At 42.6% G+C, this 21,437-nt stretch overlaps 2 protein-coding genes across 3 annotated transcripts; one reads left to right on the forward strand and one right to left on the reverse strand.

Annotated features, from left to right (window-relative positions):
• Nucleotides 1-532: 532 nt before the first annotated feature.
• Nucleotides 533-15,839, reverse strand: SDHA (succinate dehydrogenase complex flavoprotein subunit A). Its single transcript, XM_032119505.1, has 15 exons — nucleotides 15,736-15,839; nucleotides 12,893-12,979; nucleotides 12,443-12,604; nucleotides 11,523-11,666; nucleotides 11,222-11,386; nucleotides 9,963-10,111; nucleotides 8,629-8,753; nucleotides 6,233-6,401; nucleotides 5,456-5,651; nucleotides 4,487-4,658; nucleotides 3,067-3,185; nucleotides 2,583-2,694; nucleotides 1,892-2,022; nucleotides 1,260-1,373; nucleotides 533-879 (listed from the first exon to the last, which is right to left on the reverse strand). The coding sequence occupies exons 1-15, from the start codon at nucleotides 15,799-15,801 to the stop codon at nucleotides 793-795; spliced, it is 1,998 nt and encodes a 665-aa protein (XP_031975396.1). The 5' UTR covers nucleotides 15,802-15,839; the 3' UTR covers nucleotides 533-792.
• A 515-nt stretch (nucleotides 15,840-16,354) lies between these two features.
• On the forward strand, nucleotides 16,355-20,980 carry CCDC127 (coiled-coil domain containing 127). Of its 2 annotated transcripts, XM_032119524.1 has the most exons (3): nucleotides 16,355-16,478; nucleotides 16,788-16,916; nucleotides 17,523-20,980. In XM_032119524.1, the coding sequence occupies exons 2-3, from the start codon at nucleotides 16,796-16,798 to the stop codon at nucleotides 18,194-18,196; spliced, it is 795 nt and encodes a 264-aa protein (XP_031975415.1). In that variant the 5' UTR covers nucleotides 16,355-16,478; nucleotides 16,788-16,795; the 3' UTR covers nucleotides 18,197-20,980. The 2 variants fall into 2 exon arrangements, with proteins under 2 accessions (XP_031975415.1, XP_031975410.1); XM_032119519.1 differs by lacking the exon at nucleotides 16,355-16,478 and having other exon boundaries at nucleotides 16,802-17,144.
• Nucleotides 20,981-21,437: the final 457 nt, after the last annotated feature.

Raw genomic sequence — 21,437 nt, forward strand, 5'->3', positions numbered from 1 at the left:
CCAACAGGTTTATTTGCAGGAGGGACCAGGGTCCAGCGCAACCTCGAGGAAAAGCGGGCTCGCCCCTTTATGGGGGGGGTGGAGCAAGGCAGGGAAAGAGAAAACAACCAATGGGGTACAAGCAGAGGGGAGGATACCATTTTTCAGAACAAATGGAGAAAACAGGGAGGCAGGAGTCATAACAGGGAACCAATTAATAACTACAAAAGGGAGAACTTCTGGAACAGGGGGAGGTAATTTAGGATTTGGAGCCACCCAGGGGGAGGTAACCTAGACCGCAGTGATCTCTTCTGGTGACTGACATTTGATGGTTTCAGCTCGAGAGCAGGCTGAGCCACCCGAACACTCCACCACTCTCAAAGTAAAGATCATCTTCCTCATATTCAGATGGAAGTTCCTGTGTTTCAGTTTGTGCCCATTGTCCCTTGTCCTGGCACTGGGCACTGCATTTCTTGCTCTTAAAATATGGAAATAACTACACATTCACAGTAAGAGCATTGTAATTATACACAGATCAGCATATTCAAACAAATATAAGAGTTGTAATGACTTTATTTAGACACATTTTGTGTTTTCACTGTCAGTTTTGACAGATGGGTGAAAGAACACAAGCTGTTCTGCATTCCACTTTTAATAAATGTACAGTAAGCCACAGCAGAATACAAGCTGGAGAAAAGTTTTGTCAGCATTTTCCATTCATTTTGCTAAGTGCCAACAATATTTTGGTTTGCTTGTGCTATGCTTATGTACACTGACCCCTCTGGGAGAGGGCTTCAAGTGAGATGGAAGCTGTTAGTACGAGCGAATGGCTGGTGGGACGGTCTGGCAATCCTGCTCGTTCAAAGTTCTGTCGATCACTGGTCTGTACTTCAAGGTAACCTGAAGTAAGAGGGAACAAAGACTTTAGGACAACAGGATTCAGAGAATGAGATCCAAAAAACACCAACAATTATGATTTTTATAGGATCAGAATTCAGTTCTTCCTTTGAAATACCATAAAGCAGTTCTACTAAACACCCAACAACAGGTTTTGTCACCATTACAAAAAAGCTTTTGAACTAGCCACAAGGGAAACACAATTCCAGCTCAAATAGCAAAGTCACTTCCCAAAGATCAACAGTAACTTCTCCCAGTCAGGCCTACTGCTCAACAATGGAATGTGTTCAATTTTGTGACAGTCATTTGCAGGAGTATCACCATTTCCAAGGCTGTTTATGAGAAGCAGCAAAAAAGACCCTCAAGCACCAAGCTCAAAGTACCTTCCCAGTTGGGATATCCACGTAGGAAAGCGTGTGCTTTCTCCAGTGCTCCTCAAATGGCTTCCGCTGTTGGCCTTGGAGTGGCTTAGAGTAATCAAACTCATCTACCCGTAACTAGGGAGAAAATGAGATTAGTATAGACCAGAAGCTGTATCTGCAAATCACTTCACAACCACAAGATTAACTGCCTTTCAATTACACCTGTAACCCAGCATGTCTCTGGACAGACACCAAGCTCTCTGTTAACACTGCCCGTGTCCAATTTGAAGTGCTCAGGCTTAGCAAGGGCTCTAAGGTAACTTTCCTTGCTTCAATTATTCTGTTTATGCATCTTTATGTCCTGTTTATACATCTATGATATTATTACTACAGTCCTGTTTTAGAGGTCTCTAATCACTCAGGTGTGCGCATGGAACTCTTCTCTAGATCTTTCCCAGCGTGTCATGTATTGGTCCCCTTATAAATAACAAATAAGAATAGATAAAGCAGAATAGATAGGACTCCAAACAAACAGTACACTAATCTTAACACTGAAGACTGTACTTTGAAGAGCTTACAAATCTAAAAGAATCCATCTGAGGACACATAAAGGAGATTCAATTCTACGTGCAGGTCACAGAAAACATTTATACCTTATAATCCTCTCTGGCATGGGCACCCCGGGACTCTTTGCGAGCCTCCGCAGCATAAATGGTTTGTAGAGCACAGAGCATCAGGTTCTGCAGTTCAAGGGTCTCCACCAAGTCAGTGTTCCACACAATACCTGGTAAAATATTAAAATACTATGGAAGATGGTCTACAAACAAGAGAAATACACGTGAGTGAACCAAAGGTGCATCATCAGTTGCACTTAAATAACCAAGTTCTCTTAAGATACACCACAAGACATGGCAGTTTATCTGTCTGCATCATGATCTGCTCAGCTGGAGAATGAAAACTGAGTGTCCAGCCTATGAATAGTCTTGCTACCTTTTTGCACCTCCCTGGCCTTTTCAGAAGACACTGACAAAGTTCATCATTCATCTCAGTATTCGCACAACTTCACATCATGTTCTGAGAGCAGTTTGTACCTTACACATTTAAATCCAATTTCAGTCTCTGCTTCTTTGTAACTTTACACAACTAGAAAACGACTGGTAAGGTCAAGTATTTTACCTGATTACTATGTTTAATAAGTAGGGCTTTACAAAATATTTTGAAAGATTCAAAATCTTCAGCCAAACATTCAAGAAACACATGAGGTTTACAGAAAAAAAGAAAACCAAAACCATCAATACACTTCCCAGAGTACTCTGGGCAAGGTGCTCTCTGCTATCAAATTACCTCTGTCAAAAGTCTTTAGATGAGCCAGATCACCATAAATTTGGCTAAGTTTCTCACAGCCTTCTTGAAGTACAGAACCAGTACGAAATACAGCAGCATGGTTTTGCATTGCCTGCAACACAGTAAAACAAAATCAGTTTGATATGAAGCATATCAAAGCAGATGACTTCCTTAGCTTCAGCAGAGCTTGATACAGAATTGTTCTGAGTTCAAACTTGTCTGCAGTCTGAAAAACCCCCCCATTCTTCCATTCACCCCAAACAACTGAAATCCCATTCTACTATACAGCAGGTAAACTACACAAGAGGAATAACTATGAAGGGAAGAAGGAATTAACAGAAGTGATACAACCTTTGCTGCACATCTTCTCACACAGTTTTTACTTCTGCATGGCAAATCCTGAAGTCCACTTTGCCAAGTCACCAAACTCCACTATTGCTTGCAGCTTGTCCCACCCTGTCCCCAAGAGCTTCCCCACGCTTACCTTCTGCATGTTAAGTCGTGCTTCTGAAGTCCTTATGCTTCCATCAGCAAACCTTAACTTGTCAAGATTAGCAACTGACTCTTCACCAGCATTTGGTTTAATGGGGGGAACTGGCTCTCCTAATAAGAAAATTCCAGTAAGTTTGGTAGTCAGGCTTGGGTTTGGTTTCTGGCAGTTTCATAGACTAGTAATTACTAAAAATCAGATTTGACTAAAACATAATCTGTTTTCTTCCTCTGAGGTACACAGTAAGTGTAACTTTCCTGAAGTCCCACCAATTATATCCATATATTTAAAAGTTCTCAATGGAATATGAATCCCATTCTTTCGTATAACAATTAATAGAGATTTTATAGGTTTGGCAAAATTCTGCTGTTCATTCCTTCGAAGCAGCACTTGATGAAAATTCTTCTAAACTATGGAATAAACCTGTGGAATAACCTTCTGCTATGCTTTCCTTGTCTCCTCATTCCCAAACCTCCCACCTTTCCTTGGATGTGTAAGGGACCAGGACAAGTCAGTAAGCTTGGCAGTTAGACATGAGCCTGGCATCTTGCCTCTAATACGGGAAACCATGTGTTACTGGGCAACGAAGCAAACACAGCATCTTACCAGCACAGTTCATCTCACAGGCAGCTTTGCATTCAGATTAATAAACCCCTTTCTACAATTTCAAACTCTAAAGAGTCACAGAAGGATTTGAAAAAATGTTGACACAAAGCCAAACACAGTAAGTGCCGTAATATCTAAGCTGATTCCATGAGGATTCATCAGTCTCTGCAGTTGGTGCAGTTTGGACATTAAGCAGTAAGAAAACAGACAACTACTTCTGGACTGCAGCTGCTCTGGCAATACAACTGGCACTTCCAGCATTTTGTTAGGGGTTGGAAGGGAGAGCTTTCTTCTTTGTTTCTCAGGTTGCTGAACCAGATTATTTAAAAATCTAAGATTCAGCAGTGAGAATCCAGGGAATGAAATACTGCAATTTGTAGTATCTATCTCTTATCACTTGCATGTCAGTCCTTCTAATATATAAATCAGCAAGGTGGCAGCAAATTCCACTATACAAAAAGTGCCAAGTATAAGACAGATTACATTTTGATGTAGAAGATGGTGCAGGATGTAGAGAAGTCAGTCTTTGCATTCAATATTCTGTGTTAATTTGTCAAAAATCCTGACTGTTCATGCCAATAGCATTGACCCAATAGTTCTAAAAGGATCAATTACAAAGCAAACAGTAATGTCAAAACATTTGCATGGCGAAGAACACACCTACAAAAAGCATAAACACCGATTTCTTCTTTTTCTAACAAATAAGAGCTTATGTCTATCATTCTAAATTTGAATCAGGTAGCAACAACTCTTTGTTGGGCAGAAATTACATCATGAAGGCAAATACCTCTAGAAAAGTGAAACTTACCAGGCTTGCATGTATTTGCAATAGTCAGGGCACAAGCACGACCAAAGACCACCAAATCCAGAAGGGAGTTAGCTCCAAGTCGATTTGCGCCGTGGACAGATGCAGAGGCCGCTTCCCCGCAGGCGTATAACCCAGGCACCACCTTATCCTCACCATTCACGTGTGTGATCACCTGACATTGCACACACTCCATTAATACTCAGCTTTTTTAAACAGTCTGTAACAGTGCAAACCTCCTTATCTGCAGAGGCCACGTGGATGTAAGGATGGAACACAACAACCTTAAATTTTTTCCAACTCTAAACCTAGAATTACCTTAGTTCTAAAGGGGAAGTAGTAATGTATGCAGTATGTAAATACAGATGGGACTAAACCCCAAGATCTCCTTATGTATGAAGAGTGCATGGCTCCATTTCACCACAACCCTGCAGCAAGTCAGAAATGCGCAGGAATAAAGTCTGACCTGCACACGCTTCTAAGGCAAAATTTCACACTGAAATTCAACAAGTACAATACACAAAGAGAAGAATTCAGTTGACACCATCACATTGACTTCCGACTAGTGTCAGTTGGAGGATCTGCTTTAGTGTTTAAATTACATGAACGACAGAGGAATAATACGCGTTAACTCATGTTACAGAATGCAATAGAGCCCTACTTTGATCTATGTTCAACTATATTATCCTCAGCTTGATAAACAGAGAATTGTTTTCACACGTGACAGTAACTTCATTTTAGCTGTTTCTGGGGACTCCCACCTCCAGATGGACTGGAACTTGGCTATCAAGTTATTTAAGAACACAAAAAAGACTGTGTGTTTTAAGTACTCTGACATCATTATTATATTATTAAAAATTGTATTAATCATCCTTATGTTTATGAAAAACATTCTTAATGCTTTTCTATTTGGAAAATAATTTTTTAGTATGATGATGAAAATACAGTCCAAAAGTGACGTGTATTCCTTACCTGTCCTTTGTAGTTAGTAGGAATACCTCCCATATTATAATGCACAGTAGGCAGAACAGGGATAGGCTCTTTAGTGACATCAACTCCAGCAAATATCATGGCTGTTTCGGAAATCCCTGGGAGACGGGTTGCCAGCTGCTGTGGTGGCAAGTGGTGCAACTGCAGGTACACATGATCTTTTTCAGGACCACAACCCCTAGCAAAAAAAAAGCAACACTGGAATACATAACAGGAATTTACAAACACTAGTAGCATTTCTAATCCAATCTGTTTCATCAGTGAAAATAAATAAGTTCTTTTTCAAATGTTATCTGACGAAAATTAGTATCTAGCATATTTAATAAGACTGTGGCACTTGGGTGAATTGAGGCCATTTTCCAACTCCCAGTTTTCTTTTCACAATAATTCACATTATTTAAGACTTTAAACTATTACATCTCTGCAGAAATATGTAAAAATTAGGTAAGTAGTCAAGAGAACAGAGCACCAAATTATTTTAATTGTTTGTAGTAAGAGCATATACATTAAACTTGTTTGAGCAACTGTCTCTAGACACACTGAATTCAAACAGGAGACTCTTAACATCATCAGTTCTCTGTCAGTATCATTAGGAACTAACAAGAAAGATTTCTGCCTCACACACAGAGATCAGCTTAACAGTCATTAAAGCTCACTTTCATGAATTACCATGTGCTTATCAAATGAAGTATTGCAATTCCTACAGTCTAGTATGATTAAGTATTTATTCTGCAGCTTTGTTAAGAGCATTTAACTAACCTTCCTTCACGGATTTCTATGGTCATAGAGCGAGACACTACATCCCTAGAAGCCAGATCCTTGGCAACAGGTGCGTATCTCTCCATGAATCTTTCACCTTGACTGTTGATTAGAATACCTCCCTCTCCACGACATCCTTCTGTGATAAGGCAGCCAGCCCCATAGATACCTGTTCAAGAAAGAAAATGCCATCCAAGGAGATTCTCTACACAGCTTCACAAATGTTCATCAGGATCATGAACACTGAATAAACAAGGTCTTCTCAAAATAATACAAGCAGATAAGAGGGGCAGATTTCATTCCACCCTAATCATACCACCAGGAACTGTCCCTCAAGACTACATAGAAAAAAGTGTTGTTAGTCCTTTTAAACACTCTTTCCTAAAGGTAAGCAAGTTGATCTGGAACACCTGTAGTAGTTCAAGTATTAAAACTAGAAGTGATCTGCACCCATCAATATGTCAGGAGAATTTTATGAAGACCTTGTAGACCTTCAGCAATTATTTTAGAACTTTTAATAAACCAGAAGTTGATAATCTCAGGGTCCATTTGCTCATTTTTGTTCCCTCTTCTATGCTAAAGCATAGGATGACTTCAAATCCTGTGGAATGTAAAAGCTTACTCAGTTTTCCTTTAGAGAAGGAAGGCCTACTTGTTATCCTGCAGCACTGGTCATCACAGAAAACAAAAATGCAAACTAACTCATGCACTTGATAGTTATCTTAAAAGCTACAGAATTATCATATAAGCAATGAAGCTTTAACTAGAAAAACCTTAACTAAGCCAACTGAATATTGGATCTCTATGATACAACAACATTGTAAAAGTATGCAAACCATTTACAAAAAATCACATCACGAATTAAACTGAAGCATTTAATTAGCTACAAATCTAGTTTTTGATCATTGTTATTCAGTTTAGATACTGCTCATGTGCTATAAAACTGCAGTTCTAAATATATACCTGGACTTCAACTACCCCACTTAATATAGAATTCCCTAACATTTGCACCTATACTATCCCGTTGCTCTTTTATCTAATATCAAACCCCTTAAAATATTAAGGACAATGGAAATACAAGTTTAAGAGGTGGTTTCAGCTTGTAATTCATAAAACCTGTTAGCATTGTAAAGACAGCACCTCAAAATACTTAACATTGCTCTTTAAATTACAACAGCAGAGACCTTTCTCACGTTTTATCTTATTCTCAAATTTATATTCAACAACAGTTGCAGACAAGTCTAAACACATCACAAGCAACTACTCAAGTGCTGCAGAAAAGTACAAACTGACATGAGCACACCATGTTTCAGGTGACATCAGGCTGGTGACCTGTCACTAGTGGGATTCCAGAGGGCTCTGTCTTAGGCCCTGTGCTCTTCAACATCTTCATAAATGACTGGACACAGGACTGTAAGGGATACTGAGCAAGTCTGGAGATGGTACAACACTGGGAGGAGCTGAGGAGCTGTCGATTCCCTCCAAGGCAGAGAGGCCGTGCAGAGAGACCTCGACAAATTAGAGGACTGGGCAATCACCAACTGTATGAAGTTCAACAAGGGAACATGCCGGATTCTGCATGGGCTGGACACAACCCTGGATGTACAGACAGACTGGGGAAGGAGATGCTGGAAAGCAGTGCCATGGAAAGGGACCTGGGAGTCCTGGTCAGTGGAAAGTTGACCATGAGTCAGCAGTGCCCTGGCAGCCAGGAGGGCCAAGTGTGTCCTGGAGGGCATCAGGCACAGCATCAGCAGCCGGGCAAGGGAGGGGATTGTCCCGCTCTGCTCTGCACCGGGGCAGCCTCACACTGAATTCTGTGTGCGGTTTTGAGCACAAAAATATAAAACCAATATTAAGCTATTAGACAGCATCCAAAGGAGGGCAATGAAGATGGTTAAGGACCTTGAAGGGAAGCTGAATGAGGAGCAGCTGAGGTCACTTAGTCTGTTCAGCCTGGAGGAGACTGAGAGGAGACCCTATTGCAGTCTACAACTTCCTTGTGAGGTGAACAGGAGGGGCAGGCACTGATCTCTTCTCTGTGGTGACCAGTGACAGGACCTGAGGGCATAGCCTGAAGCTGTGTCAGGGGAGGTTTAGGTTGGATATTAGAAAAAGGTTCTTCACCCAGAGGATGACGGGGCACTGGAACTCCCACCAAGGGAGTGGTCACAGCACCAAGCCAGATGAAAGTTCCAGAAGCGTTTGGACACTGCTCTCAGGCACATGGTGCAACTCTTGCAGTGTCCTGTGCAGGGGCAGGAGTTGGACTCAATGAACCTGATGGGCCCCTTCCAACTCAGCATATTCTGTGATTCTGTGAGATTTTAAAACAACACAAAAATCTGTTCAACTCATTAAAAATAATGCTGCAAGTACTATTTCATATTCTGTACCTGTAGGGTGAAACTGCACAAATTCTAAGTCCTGGCAAGGAAGCCCAGCTCGTGTGACCATGGCAGTGCCATCACCAGTACTGGTATGAGCAGATGTGCAGCTGAAATAAGTGCGGCCATACCCACTACGGAACACAAAAGTCAATAGAATTAGCAGGAAGAAAAGTTAAAACATCACTAGAACATACCACCAAACTGTGCTGTTTGCACAACTGTGGAAGTAGAGAAAAGGGTTAACAAGAAAAGTGCAGAAGTTCAATCAAAAGAAAACAAAACTGGTTTCAAATATGCTCAACCATATTTGAAAAATGTCTGGTGACAGAAAAAGAGTACCAATTCCAAAGCAGGATAGTTAGGTTAATATCAGAAGCTTTCTGCCAGAAAAAGAAGTTATTTCAGAAAGTTCTCTCAATCCATACCATTCCACTTCATTTGAACTATCACTAGCAGTTTTATAAAAAATAGCATATAACAATGGTTTAGATCCCCCTGGTTTTATATTCTTAGATTTTAAAATTTAGTTGGCCAGGTACTAAACATGAATTATTACACTGCAAACATCTAGGTTAGTCTCCAACATTATTGAGAACAGCCGATCGGCCCAATTTCAGGACAAACTCTCAGAAGAAACAGCAATGTACATATTCTGTGTACCTCAAAGTACACAAGCATGAAAAATGTGTCAGAAAGACAAATTTGGTTGCCTACATAATTTATTTGTATCTTTTACAGATACATTTATAAATATTTTTCATATTGAAATAGGACACAGCCATAAGCAGCAGAAGACTAATGCAAATAGCATTCTAATAGACATTCTAACAAACTTTGCAACCAAGTAATGTTAAGTTACACTCATATTATGATAGTTTCATCCTAGAACACTTAGAATTACAGTGGCAATATCTTAATGAAACAGATTCTCTGGAATGTTGACAAAAGCCATTTCCTACAGGAAATTCAGAACTCTACAGACACATTGGAAGCACTGCAACTATGGCTGTTTTAAAGAGTACGTTTTAAAAATCAAAGACCATCTGAATCATATATATTACTCTTACATATTCTTACTTTATGCCATTGTTCTAGAATTCAAAGTTAGACCTCATACCAAATTTATACAGGGTCACAAAATCAGCATGTGCCTTCTTTCGGAGGGAATGACTGAATTCAGTTATATTCCTTTAAGTGTGGGGGGGAATGAAGCCATAAATTATGTTTTGTCAATCAATGTATCTTCTCCACGCTGTGGATCTGAATACACATGCAAGCACACAAACTTCCAACTGATAACGCTCCCAAGTTTTGGTCCTTCATCCCAAATGTTACATTACCCAGTGGCAATGACCGTGTTTTTTGCCCTAAAACGATGTATGGTTCCATCTTCAATGCAGAGGGCAATAACACCACGGCATTCTCCATTCTCCATAAGTAGGTCCAAGGCAAAATATTCAACAAAGTAGCTTGTATCGTATCGTAGAGACTGGAGGAAAATTAGGAAAGGAACTTTTACTGAAGTAACCTCTCTTCAAAATTGTGAATACACATGGGCTGTATCAGGATAAAAAACATCCCCACCAACTCTCACAGAAGACTGTTTCCTCGTAACTATTTATTACTGAATTTGCTAATTAATCTGCTCTAGCTTTAAAAGATACAAGTAGCAGCAAAAGCACTTAACTCTGAGCAGTCATGAGTGAGTCAGCAGGACTTAACCATTTCACTCTACACTTGGCAACACATTAGCCAGCTGCAGTGCTCCATACATGTACAAGCACGTCGCAACTTAAGCGCTCCCAGAGATACGGAAAACACTTCCAGGAGCCCAATAAACCAGCAGGAGCAGGAGGCAACTAGTCAAACATTCTTTCATGCCCTCAGGGATCAGAACAGTGTTTGGCAGCATTGAGAATTTGTATGGCAGCAGCACACACAGTGCGAAGCTGGAGGAGAGCAATTAGCTGGCTACCAAGTAAATAAAAAACAGTAGCTACCGGGCACTTGGATTTCTGGTTTCAAGTAGCTCACTACCATTTTCAAACAGCCAGAATTTCCTTTAATTATCGTTTGCAGAATTAACAGGCAGACATGCTGGAACACTAGTCACTTACTTGCCATAGAACAAGCTCAGGAATGCACAGTAGGCTTTAATTCATTTACACCTTGTTTCCCCCTCCTCCCAGTTTGAAGACGAGTGAAAAAAAATGCTGGCTTGTGCCTCTTTACAGAGTTCCCCAATGGTGCTGTGTCAAATTTTTGGAAAAAAAGGGCTTTTGGGGCAAAGTTTACATAAATTCTCTTTGGGTCTAGTTAACAGACACAAAAGTACTAACAGTGCAGAACTAGTCCAGACCAAAAAGCTGACGCTAATTAGTATCCATTGTCTTCATCCTTCCACATTGCCTCAGGAAGGAAGATAACCCAGAAACGCTATAAGCCAGTCCCCTGGATTCCTCATTCATATGTGAACAGCTACATGTTTGTTTGCTCTGGGATTGATTTTTTTTTTCAACCTCTTGGGGGGAAAAGGGAAAAAAAAATCAGTCAATGCAAATGCAAAAACCCAAACCAAGTTTACTTCACAACTCCTTACCCTGCCATACAGAGTATGTAAGAGTGAATGTCCAGTCCTGTCTGCAACACAACAGCATCTGTGGGCCTGTCCTCCTTTTCCAAACTGAAGACTCTGCCCACCGAACGCACGCTGATAGATTTTTCCTTCTTCAGTTCTGCTGAATGGCATCCCGTAATTTTCCAGCTGTTGAACCCAAATGCAAGCATCAAAAGCTATTGCTTGTGCATCACAATACAAGAAGTTATTTTAAGGAGCTCTCCTTGGAAGCTAGCCTGTGTTATTTATAACTACAGCTGACAGCAAATCCCATGAGTCTCACCTCTATCACAGCAGCTGGGGCTTGCTCAGTCATGTAGTGTATGGCATCCTGGTCACCCAGCCAGTCCGACCCTTTCACTGTGTCATAGAAATGCCACCTCCAGTTATCATCCTCCATGTTGCCCAGAGCAGCATTGATCCCTCCCTGTAAATGAAAATCCATTTTCCTGGAATTACACTACTCAAGTACAGCTTTAGTAGGTTTACCTTATTTCTATTAAAAACCACACACCAGTTATGCATCTATGTACAAGAAATAAAGTCAGATTGAATGTGGCTGTGAAAAACCTCTAAACTCCTCAGTTTCACAATGGCTTGTCCTGCTGTTCTGTGTGAAACAGTGAATCACAGTTGCACTCAGGGGAGACAAGCAGCACTGCATTTTGATAATGTTTAGAAAAGGGGAAAAAAAAAGAAGCAATATCATGAAATGAAAACATAAGGGGAAATAAGGATTTTAAGAACAACTGGAAGTGAGATTAAAAAAATGTGTCTTGCAACATCACTGGCTTGGAAGCCAAATGAAATGTACCTGTTACTTACTATAAAGTTTGGCAGGGATAGGTTAATGGTTGGACTCTTGTGATCTTAGAGGTCTTTCCCCAACTTAATGATCCTGTGATTCTATGATATATTACCCCCCTAAAACGTTTCTACTAAATATGCAATATTTATAAAAAGAAGCACGGCCTTGAAACAAGATGTTCAAGTGCCCCATTCCTAGAAGTGTTAAAGACCAGGCTGGATGGGGTCCCGAGCAATCTAATCTAATGGGTAAAACCCCTGCTCGTGGCAGGGGCGTTGGAACTGGGTAACCTTTAAGGCCACTTCCAACCCAAACCGTTCTGTGATTATTCTACATCCAAATCAGCTTTCTGACAGCAAGCATTTTTTAAACATTGGCTCTGCCTCATTTCTCACCTGTGCAGCAACAGTATGAGAGCGGGTGGGAAACAGCTTGGTAACACAGGCTGTGTTAAACCCAGCTTCTGACAAACCAAAGGCAGCCCGCAGGCCTGCTCCTCCTGCACCCACAACAACTGCATCAAACTCATGGTCCACTACTGGGTATTGGGTAGAAATCTGGAAAAATAAATAAGTTTGTTATGATCACAAATAGTTCAAGAGAGGTCAAACAATTTTCATAAAAACACAAGCAGGATAGGTATAATGTTCTCAATAGACTTTTGCAGCAATTGCTACATCTGTTATCCTCTCTTGGTTGGAAACCATCATTAAAAAGAGTCAGGCATTTCAGCAACTCAGTCTCACGAAATACTAACGGCAACTTCCACTACAAGCGTGATGTTTCCTGTCTGTCAAGCATTTAGTGCATTACCGAATCACAATATATAAAAAGTACAAACATACCGAGTCAGAAACCTTTGTGGAGGCATTTTTCTTTCCATAGACTGTGAAGTGCAAGTTCCGTGCAGGAGCCTGGCACGCTGCTGGCCACTACGGAAAGAAGCCAAGACAACTATTATGGAACAAATGTTTCCATAGGATAGACTTTCGCCATTCTCAGCTACCCTACATTTATAACAAATCTTCACTTACCACTAGTAGCACATATACAAGAATATTAATGTATTTTAGAGCTACCTGCAATGAACCTCTGGCTTTCCTACAGTCATGCCATATAATCAAAAAAAGTTTGACTGATGAGAGAACAGCCTGAAGTTAACAGGGCGTCCCAGGCCATGCATTATTTACTTCACTAACAGTGACCAGCCTCTCAGACCTGTCTGAGGCTGCACTGACAGAAGAATGTATTTGCAATTAATGCTGTAATATTCTTGTAGTTTGTCATAATTAAGCAGAGATGAAGACAGCTTTGTGGAAACCATAGGAAGTAATGGAAAATTACTCTCCTGTCAAGTAATCCCCAGAATTGGAATTATTTCAGGTGGTCACAGTACTGAAAATTAAAAAAGGTTGTAGGGAATGGTCTTCCAGCTGAGCATTGCTTCAAAAGTCAGAGATATTTCTCTTATTCTTTATTAAATTAGTGACCAATTTGGAACCATTTATTAATACATAAAATAAGCACAAGGGTGCAAGTTTTACCCTTCTGCAATGTCACTCCCTCCCCCCAACATGTTCAAAACCAAACCAAAACAACAAGCACTGCACCCAAACCTACTCAGTATGCAATCTTTGCTTGGATAGATTAGAACAATCAGAATTTTAGTCTCCACCTCTCCAATGTATCAGAATCTGGTATTCCTTCTTTACACAGTTCAGAAACAAAAAGCCTAACTCAGCATGTACGATTGCTGAGAACAGCAACACAAAACCATGTGTGTGACCTGTCCAGTGACATCGGCACTTCCCTATTTGAAACATACTCTAAAATTCGCTGAGTGTTATCTGCCTTTTCCAGCAGCTGTTACATTCATGGTTCAATCACCCTACAATATGCTAACAAGGAGCTCTTCCCTGTCCATTACTTCCAAATGTGCACCTCTTCCATCATCTATGAAGTAAACTACAGTACACATTCCTCAACCTAGTTTTATCATTTCTCATACCAGTTTCCTCAAATTATCTTCTTGCATAACAGCAGATCTTACTCTGCCATTATACTTGCTAACACGTTTCTGGTTTCTACTGTCATCTTGGAATGAGAGATCAGTCTCAACACCTATTCATAGTGTTCTACCAGTACTCTCCGCCAGGCAGCTCCTCTCTCTGTTCCACACTGCTGTGTTACCGGCTTTGAGTCCGAACAAAAGTCCGCAAAGCAGAAAAAGATGTTACACTTTTCTGAAGGAAACACTGATTGCAGTGATCCTGAATTGTTATGCTGCCAGGAAGATCACGACCCTTGTGAAACTTAAGGTCCAGCCAGGGCCAACTCACTTCCATCTAGAACACGGAGACACTCTTTAAGCATTTCCCTTTCTCTGTAGTTGTCTTTTCTGCACTTGCTTTGCAACACAAGGGCAACTACAGCTCATTTTTGTAATCCCAAGCTCTTTATGGACATGCAGGATGAGAACAGTAAGAAGAAATGGAAAAATCCCACCTCACCATGGAGAAGAACAAGCCTTCACGCAGGACTTACAGCCCAGCTTACAGTCTTGTAACTTAACAGTCCAACACAAACCTGCCAGATGCCTCAGCAGCCCTTTCTGGCCACAATCACCAGCCAGGTTCAAGCAACTCAGATACACACTAGCTTCCCACACAGGTACAGAATCACAGAATGCATTAGGTTGGAAAAGGCCTCCAAGACCATAGAGTCCAACCAATGACCAAACACCACCATGTCAACTAGACCATAGCACTAAGTGCCATGTCTCGTCTTCCCTTAAACTCTTTCAGGAATGGTAACTCCACCACCTCCCTTGGCAGCCCATTCCAATGTCTAATCACCCTCGCTGGGAAAAAATTCTTCCTGATGTCCAACCTGAATGTCCCCTGGTGCAGTTTGAGGCCATTTTCTCCCATTCTGTCACTAGCTGCATGGGAGAAGAGACTGACCCCCATGTTGCTACAACCTCTCCTCAAGCAGTTGTAGAGAGTGATAAACTTCCGCCTGAGCCTCCTTTCCTCCAGGCTTAACAACCCCAGCTCCCTCAGCCACTCCTCACAGGACTTGCGTTCACACCCTTCACCAGCTTAGTTGCCATTCTCTGGATTCGCTCCCGCACCTCAATGTCCTTCCTCAATTGAGAAGGAGTCCAGAACTGAACGCAGCACTCGAGGTATGGTCCCAGCAGGGCCGAGCAGTGGAGCACAACCACGTCCCTGCTCCTGTTGTACACGCAATTATTGCTGATACAGAATGAGTCTGCGGCGAGCTTTCTACCCCGCTGCTGGACCCGCACCTGCCAGGCTCCTCCAGGGCCTTTCCCAGCACATCCCGTTCCCGCTACCTCCCTCAGTCCCTCAGGACCTACTCAGGGCCTCAGGCTACGGCGGTCGCTTCCCGAGCCGGGAGGCGCGGCCCAGCTATGCCCACAGCCACCTACTTCCAGGAACCTGCCCCCGGGACACGAGTAGCGAGGTCGGTGCCTCTCCAAAATAGCACCGGAGGGACCGAACTTGCCGGGGGTGGGGAGATTACCGGGCGGGTCAAGGTCAAGGAGGAGACAGCGGAGCCGGGCCGCCGCCGGCAGGAAAACAGGGCAAGACCAAGGGCAAGGACAGGGACAGGGACAGGGACAGGAGCAGGGACAGGAGCAAGAGCAGGGACAGGGACTCACCGCCCGGGAAGCCGCGACCGGGCGCAGCCAGCGCTTCGCCAGCCCCCGCGCCGCCGCCGCCGCCATCACGCACCGCAGACTTGGGGGGGGCGCGGAGGGGGAGGAAGGAGGGAACGGACGCGCAGGGCGCACGCGCGGGTCTCGGCGGGACAGACCAACCATGCCGCGGGGGAGAGCCCCCCGCGCGAAGCTTCGCCAGTGCGATCCCACCCCACCCAAGAGCTGCGTGATGGAAGGTTCCTAAACTGCTCATGTTTTGAGCGTAAATATCTTAAAAAAAAAAAAAAAAAAAAAAGAAAAAAAAAGCCTAGGATTGTGTTACTGCCATTATTTTTCCTTGGTGAAATATTGAAAAATGTAGTTCTGCAATACTGTAAGATTCGGCCTCTTTTTCTCTCTGACAGCGCCTTAAGTATTGCGAAATAAACAGGCCAGAATTATTTTCTGAAGTTGTGCGAAAGACCATTTCCTAAACGTAAGACTTGGACAGAAGGGCGAAGGAAAGACTGTATTTTCGCTCTAGGACAAAAAGTAGACTCAGCAAGCCCAGAAGGTGGAATTCTGACGCCTCTCACGGCTGCGTTCCGCTGTCGGCGCCACCGGAACAGAAAGGGCCGCTCCGCGGCGGGGACGGACGTCCGGCAGCGCCCAGGGCTCGGGCGAGTCCTTTTGTTGTCCCCCCCTCGGCTCCCCTCTCTTTCTCCCGGCTGATGGGCCGGCCCGGGAGGGGGCGGGGCCGGCAGGTGAGTGGTAGCGCCCGGGGTCCGCGCGCTCCTGGGCTCGTGCGTGGGGGGAGCGGGACGGGGGCGGGAATGGGGATGGGAATGGGAACGGGGATGGGAACGGGGATGGGAACGGGGATGGGCCCGGCATGCCGTGTCGCGGCCGGGGCTGCCGCTCAGAGCGCGGCTAAGTTCCCAAGTGTCGGGGCCGCCGTTCGAGAGGCTCGGGCAGAATTCCTAGTCCTCCAGCGGGAGGAGAAGGTGGCAGCGGGAGCGGCCCCGGCCCCTCTGCGCGCAGCTGAGGCCGCGTCTCCCCTCTGTGCATCGCAGGTGCCTTCATGAATAACTTAAACGACCCTCCCAACTGGAACATTCTGCCCAATCGGCGCGATCCCGGCGATGACGGCAGCAGGTGGAACTACGCCCTGCTGGTCCCCATGCTGGGCCTGGCCGCCTTCCGTGAGTAGCGCTGGGCCCCAGCCCGAGGGGGCTCCTGGAGGAGTGCGGTGGTAGAGGCATGCTCCGTCTGGGGACTTCCCATTCTTGTTTATAATGGCATAAACAAGCACTGTTGGTATCGCTAAGGCAATGACCACTCCGTACATGGAGTTGAATCCAAATTTAATAAGCTCCAGTTTACAAAGCTCTCAAGAAAAATGGATGCAGGATGTGCTGGAGAGCCCAGAGGTAACAACCCCAGATGTTGCTGATGTATATTTATATACTGGGCCTAGAACGTTCTCTGTGCAGTACCTGCATCATAAACCTCCAGTCTGTTTCTCCATGACTTTATTTCCCTTCTTTAATCCAAGTAGTGTGAGTATTGGCAGTAAAAAAATGGGGTTATTTCAGAGAAAGCATGATCATTTGAAGTGACTCACTGTGAAACAGGGGCCACGGAAACAGTTACTGTGGGGACAAGTAAATAGAAGTGAGTATCATTTGGGAGGGCAGGAAAGAAAGTTTTTTATGACTTAGTAGCTTCATTTGAGGCATAGCTAGTTAATCATACCCGCCATTGTTACCTGTTATACTTGCATCTGAAGTCTCATTTATATATGATAGGTTGGATCTGGACCAGAGAATGTCAGAAAGAAATAGAAAAAGAAAAGCAAGAGTACTACAAAAAAGAGTCGACTTTACAAAAAGACCTGGAAGGCAAATACCGGGATATAATCACGGAGAATCGTCGCACTGTTGCTCATCTGGAGGTGGAGCTGGAAAAGGAACGCAACAGGACCCTGAGTTACCGTGAAGCCCTCGTGTCCCAGAGCCGCAAGCTAGTAGAAGAGAGAAAGCTCCTAGAACAGGAGCAGGAGAAGCTGGAGCAAGAAAAACAAGTCCTTTTGCACACAGGAGCAGAAGGTACATTGTACCAGAGTTGCCTGGCAAAGGAAGAAGAGTGGCAACAGAGAGCCAATATTTTACTAAAAGAATTTGAAGAGGGACTGAAAGAAAGACAGGACATCTACTGCAGTCTTATTGTCCCCAGAAGTCAGAGACTAGAAATAGAGAAAAATCTGCTAGTTAAAGCAGCAACTGATCCTGTTGCTATGGCTTTACATGTGGAGAGTGGCTTAAAAGATATTTTCAAACATGATCACTACTGTGGCAATGTGCTGAACAGAACCAGAAGTCAAAATGGAAAGCTTATGTGGCTGTATCTGAGATACTGGGAGCTAGCTGTTGAACTGCAGAAATTCAAGAGGGTAGAAAAAGCCATGTTAGGAAAACGCTAAGTAGGGGAAGCAGAGGGATTCTGTGAGATCCACCATGCATGGTAGGGACAATCACAGTTGTAGTCCAAAGCTGTTAAATTCTTCTGCTGTGTTGCCATCTCTCCTCCTCCTTGCACTTGTGTTTGCATGGGATGTGTGTAGTTCTGGTGCCTTTCCTCTCACTAACAACAGATGCTCTGGTGAGCTGTGCATGCTCTTAAACTCTGTGTGTTTGTGTTGCAGTCTAGAGATACGCCAACTCCCACAGGTGTCAGAAGCAGCAAAACAGAGCAGAGGCATTTGCCTCACTGATGGTCACACTCCCTTAACAGAGAACGGTGATTTGTCTCCCCCAGGTGCAGCAGCACATTGTGCTCCTTATCCCTCACATTTTACATAGGGTCTCAACAGTCTCTTTTTTTATTACTGTTATTTTTTGAAAATTTGTTTAAGCAAGACTGACTTCGAGGCAGATGTTTGGGAGAGACGGTGTTGGAGCCAGATGCTCGACACATAAATCTTACGTGTCTGTATGTACAATTATATAAATACATATATGTGTGAAAGTGTGTGTGTAAGCAGGTGTTAGTATTCTGGGGGGGGGGGATTGGTTCGGTCCTGTTTCAGATTAATTAGTCTTGCATTGTTTTCCAGCTTAATATATAAATAGTGCTTTATGAATGAAACATCCAAAAACACATAAAGAAATAGACTGATACCTCATTGGCACTTGGGATCCATTCTCAAATACTAGGGAGTGTATAAACTGAAAGTTATATTTTCATATCTTTGAGATAATTTAAGAATACTTGTTTTTTTCTCAGTCAAGATTTTAGTTGTAACCCAACAATGTGCCACCATTATGGATGTCCCCATGCTGCTGCTTCTGTGTCCTAGGGCTGCCACCTGGTTTGCTTGCAGGAACCTCCTTGCCGTTGCACCTGGCTGTGCTCCTTGGACAGGCCCTGTTTGTTATTTGCAGGTGGGAACCTGCAAATGCAGCCTGCAGTGGTGGCCACTACTCCCTCTCCACCTGTCCCCCTTCTCCCACAACTGAAGTATGTACTCTTCTGCAGCTCTTAAATTTTATGCTTGTGGTTCACCACTTTACATACACATGATCATGAAAGCCTACAAATATACAAGCTTTGCAAACTTTGAAGAATGGGGGCTTTTTAATTTAGCTAGTAAAATAAAATAGAGATGGTAAAAATAAAATAATAGGTACGGTAAAATAATATAGGAAAATGAACAGATCCAGATTAAAAAAATTTAACAACAAACAAACTAAACCAAGTGCATTTCAATACCTGAAATTTCTTAGAATTTTGAGTATACTTTGAGTCCTTTTAGCAGTAGGAACCACCTTTTTTTCATGTATTTTGAATTACTTTTTTCTTCTTTCTAGTCAAGCCTTAGACCTCAAAGGGGCAGTGTTTACCCTTTTGTTTATAACATCTAGTCTTCTCTGTTACTTTGATTAGTGTTGGTTGGTTGTCAGTTCATTAATTAGCAGCTTATTATTTACTGAGGGCTGGACTTGACAAACACGTTTGCTCTAGGCAATCATGTAGAACCATGGCTTGGAAGCAATCCAAGCTAAGTGAATGCCTTTCCTGCAGATGTGGGGTTTTTCTCTTACTGTTTTCTCCTGGTTTTATTTTAGTCTGAGCACAGAAAACAGCAGATAAATCTTTTGAAACAGTGTGTGCAACTTAATCCAGTTACTAAGCAGAAATATCTAACGTAACAAAATTCCTGAACAGAATAGATGTTTCCCAAATACTCGGTTTTCCAGTTGAGATTTTGCTCACCTTGGTAGTACTAATTATACTGTTGTGTTATTAATCCTTTTTTCATACTGATTTTTTAAATAAAGTTTTAGTAGACAAACTTGGAGAAAAAAGAGAGATCACAAACACCAGAAGGGCCACAGTTTGTCTGGGTGCCAAGCGTGTGCGAGTTGGGAGATGAGAACGCAATGGAGTTACTACTCATGTGTGACACCCTGAGCCAAGCTGCTGCAGCTGGACATAGGCACACACTCAAATTGCCCAGGAGAACAAATTAGTTTGCGTAACAGCCTGTGTGTAATTCCTTCAGGGTGGAAAGTGACCGTCCAGCTGTGGCAGCCTGCTCAGCTGACTGAGAGCAGAGAGCGAATCAGTGCCAGTGTATTTGAGATTCATGCCTTCAATTTGTACAACTTAGCATTAAGAGATCAAAGATTTTATGCTTTTTCTTTTTTTTCATAGTTTGTCACTCATATCACTCAAAATGTTGAAAGAAAATGTAATCAAGGATAAAATACTATTTTTTCAGTATAAATATGTACAGTCCAGCCTTACACACTTGATTGTACAGGGTTGGATGCAATGTAGTAAAGGTTTGGTATTCACTTTCTCTTTTTTAGAAATGTCATTTATTTGTACAACTAATTGAAGTATTGTTCATGGACACTTTGAAGATCATTGTATTAAGAGTGTAGAGTTATTTCAGAAGGCTTTTTAAAAGTGTATAACTGGTTTAGAAGTACTGGTCCTGTTAGTTTCTACCAAAACTCATATTTGTAGGTATGCAGTGTATTTTTGATATGTTCCCCCTTTGTAGGTTGTTATGCTGAAAATTCTAATGTAAGTTTTATCTTGCCCAGCACTTGTTCTGAATTTGTTAATTGTTTGGAACTGCCCACGTATTTATGTAGAATGCAGGAATAATCTGTTTTCAAAGTATTTAATGAACTTATTTTTGTTATAAAATTGTCACTCAACTGTTTAACAATTAATAAAAACCTTTACATATTTCTGCACTGTTTTGTAACTTGGGCAAGGTGGGTGGGAGAACTGGAATTTTCTACTTTATTCAGATTTTCCAAGCTAATTGCACCATTTTTGGTTTTATGGATTGTACATTTTTTGAATTGGCAAGTGAAAAGTTTTGGTGGTGGTGCTGGAAAAAGAATATGTTGTAAAGGTTTTTTTTTCTTAGGAAAGAGCACTGTTACACAGGTAAGTGCAGAGCATTGACTCAAGATGTGGCATTAAAAGTGACCATCCCTCTGAAAGGCTGGGGACGTTCCTTCGACAGAGTGTTGTGTAGGATATTCTGCCTTCTTCCAGAATCCCTCAGATGTCTCCTTCTGCATGTCAGCTGCTTTTTAGTTCCCTCGTCTTCCTGCTCTCTGTGAAGAATTGCAATCCAGCTGCTGTAGGACAGTGTTCAGACACTCTGGAAATCCTCATTGCTGTAATAAAAGATCCTA

Source organism: Corvus moneduloides, chromosome 1, assembly GCF_009650955.1.
Source record: "Corvus moneduloides isolate bCorMon1 chromosome 1, bCorMon1.pri, whole genome shotgun sequence".
In the NCBI taxonomy this organism is placed as follows: Eukaryota; Metazoa; Chordata; class Aves; order Passeriformes; family Corvidae; genus Corvus; species Corvus moneduloides.